General features: G+C 32.3%; 1 protein-coding gene across 1 annotated transcript; it reads left to right on the forward strand.

Annotated features, from left to right (window-relative positions):
* Positions 1-491: 491 nt before the first annotated feature.
* Positions 492-1,848, forward strand: LOC107907968 (gamma aminobutyrate transaminase 1, mitochondrial-like). The gene is made up of 7 exons (XM_041088625.1): positions 492-595; positions 692-768; positions 860-934; positions 1,013-1,060; positions 1,213-1,324; positions 1,413-1,449; positions 1,533-1,848. The coding sequence occupies exons 3-6, from the start codon at positions 887-889 to the stop codon at positions 1,445-1,447; spliced, it is 243 nt and encodes an 80-aa protein (XP_040944559.1). The 5' UTR covers positions 492-595; positions 692-768; positions 860-886; the 3' UTR covers positions 1,448-1,449; positions 1,533-1,848.
* The last annotated feature ends 603 nt before the right edge of the window (positions 1,849-2,451 follow it).

Raw genomic sequence — 2,451 nt, forward strand, 5'->3', positions numbered from 1 at the left:
CTTATTGTGTCTAACATTGTTAGATGTATATTTATTATGTCACTTTAATTAGTTCATTTCAATTTTCAAATGAAAAAAATCTACAAGATACATAATCTATGGTCGACTAATGGAAATTCAAACATTTGGTATTATAATAATGCACTTGGAAGACCAGTAACGAGTCTAATTTGATGCTTGAATTTATATGTAATTTGATGCTTGAATTTATATGTATAGGTAAAGCTTGTTTGGTATTATAATAATGCACTTGGAAGACCAGAGAAGAAGAAATTTATTGCTCGAGCCAAAGCGTAAAATTCAAAAATCCTAACCTTCAAACCGTGTGTCATTATTTAGTTCACTTGCATAACATAATTTCTCTTTCTTCAAATTTCTTCAGATACCATGGTTCAACTTGGATATCAGCTAGTCTTTCAGGGTAAAAATGTTACTTATTTTTATTTGTAAAAAATGGTTTTACTTGATTGTTTAACAGATATATATATATAGATTTACCATTACAAACTTCCACCTCTGCATTAAAACTTCAACCTGCCACCTCCATTTGTGTTGCACACTGAATGCCCTCATTATTGGCGCTATCATCTACCAGGTTTTTTTCTTCCTTTTTTTTACCAATCTGTTTCATGGATATAAGTTTTGGTGTTTAAAAATTGATATAGCCATGTTTATTGTTTCAATTCATTAGGTGAAACTAAGGAGGATTTCTCAACAAGATTAGCCAACAATTTAGAAAACCTTATTCTCAAAGAGGGTCCAGAGACAGTAAGTTTTTTGAAAATGAAATGAGGAACCCTTTTGCAACTACAAGAGCCTTGTATGTGTAGCTAATCATAGCTGGTTTTATATATACCAGATTGCTGTATTTATTGCTGAGCCTGTGATGGGAGCAGGTGGTGTTATACCTCCTCCTGCTACTTATTTTGAGAAGGTGAGAGTTCGTAAAATGGCTTATATTGATAATAATGAACATGTCTTTACTAATGTAGCATTGTCAAATACCATGCAGGTACAAGCTGTTGTGAAAAAATACGACATACTTTTCATTGCAAACGAGGTATTTTACTAAATCTCGATCTCCGGCTCTTCATTTTGCTTGAAATATTTCCTATAACTGTTTCCTCTAACACTCGTGCTAAAGTCCAAGTAACATATTAGAGATGTTTGGATGGTTTGTTCATAAGTGAGGTTTTTTGCATTGCATTGTAGGTTATTTCTGCATTTGGGAGGCTTGGGACAATGTTTGGATATATGCCGATTGGAGCAGTCATGGTGAGCCCTCAAGTAACAGAAGTCATTTATTCTCAAAGCAACAAGCTTGGTAAGTTAAAACCTGTATCCAACACTCACAACCGAATACGTAATATTCTCTTTGTTAGTCCATTGACTAAAATTTTAGTCGTTTTCAGGTAATTTCTCTCATGGATTTACCTACACAATGTGATGGTAATGTTTGATCCAGAATCATGGAATGGCTACTAATTGATTTAAACCCTAAATAACACCGATACATGTTCGTATTTTCTCAGAAACCAAACAGAACCTAGATTCAGAAGATCTTTGCTCGCTCTTGCTATTAAAGTCGGGTTAGTTTCCTCTTTGATCTTCTAATTTTCCTTCTTTGATTCATGTTTTTTTTTGTGTTCAAGTGTCTGCAATTTTGTTTGTTTTTGGAGAAATATGGGATTATTGTTGTATTTTCTGAAACTGATCTGTTATTGATGGAAGTCAACCCTTACAGTTGTTAGTGATAAACACATAAATTTGAATGTTGATAAATTATTGAATTATTAATTTCTGTTAATTTATTGCATATAATCATTGAATTGTTTATTTTTACTAATTAATTATATATATAATTAGATAGTTGATTTTTGAGCAATATTATTTGATTGGCTCATTTTTGTATGCCAAAGTAAAGAGATTAATAATTGTACTTTTTTCAAAAGTTTTTCCCCAAACCAACTATAAAGTTAAAGTTAATCAATTGAAATATATGTAGATCATAAGGTATTTAAGCTGCTGCAATGAGTAGTTTGTTTAGTTTACTAGAGTTTCTTTGGACTTTGGTTTGATTTAATTATCAAAGTTTTAGCTCAGCATTTGATTGGTCAGGACTCAGGTCTTTAAAGTTCCTCAATCATTTTCTTCCTTTTTTTCAGAATCAAATTTGATTTTTTGCTTGAATCTTGACTTTATAGTCAATTTGGTGGGTTAGGTTGATTTTTGGTCGGGTTTCTTGAAGCTTTAAGGTTGTATGGTCGTGGCTGGCGCCAAATAGAAGGTAAGTGCACAATGAGTTGAATTGATTTACTTATCTTTGCCATGTTCACTATGGTTTGAATAGTTTAAGTTACTCTTATTTTCATGCAGAGCATGTAGGCACCAAATCTGCAGTTCAAATTCGAAGCCGTGCTCAAAAGTTTTTCTTTAAGGCTCATTGCTTTG

The sequence above is a fragment of the Gossypium hirsutum genome, chromosome D02, assembly GCF_007990345.1.
Source record: "Gossypium hirsutum isolate 1008001.06 chromosome D02, Gossypium_hirsutum_v2.1, whole genome shotgun sequence".
Taxonomy (NCBI): domain Eukaryota; kingdom Viridiplantae; phylum Streptophyta; class Magnoliopsida; order Malvales; family Malvaceae; genus Gossypium; species Gossypium hirsutum.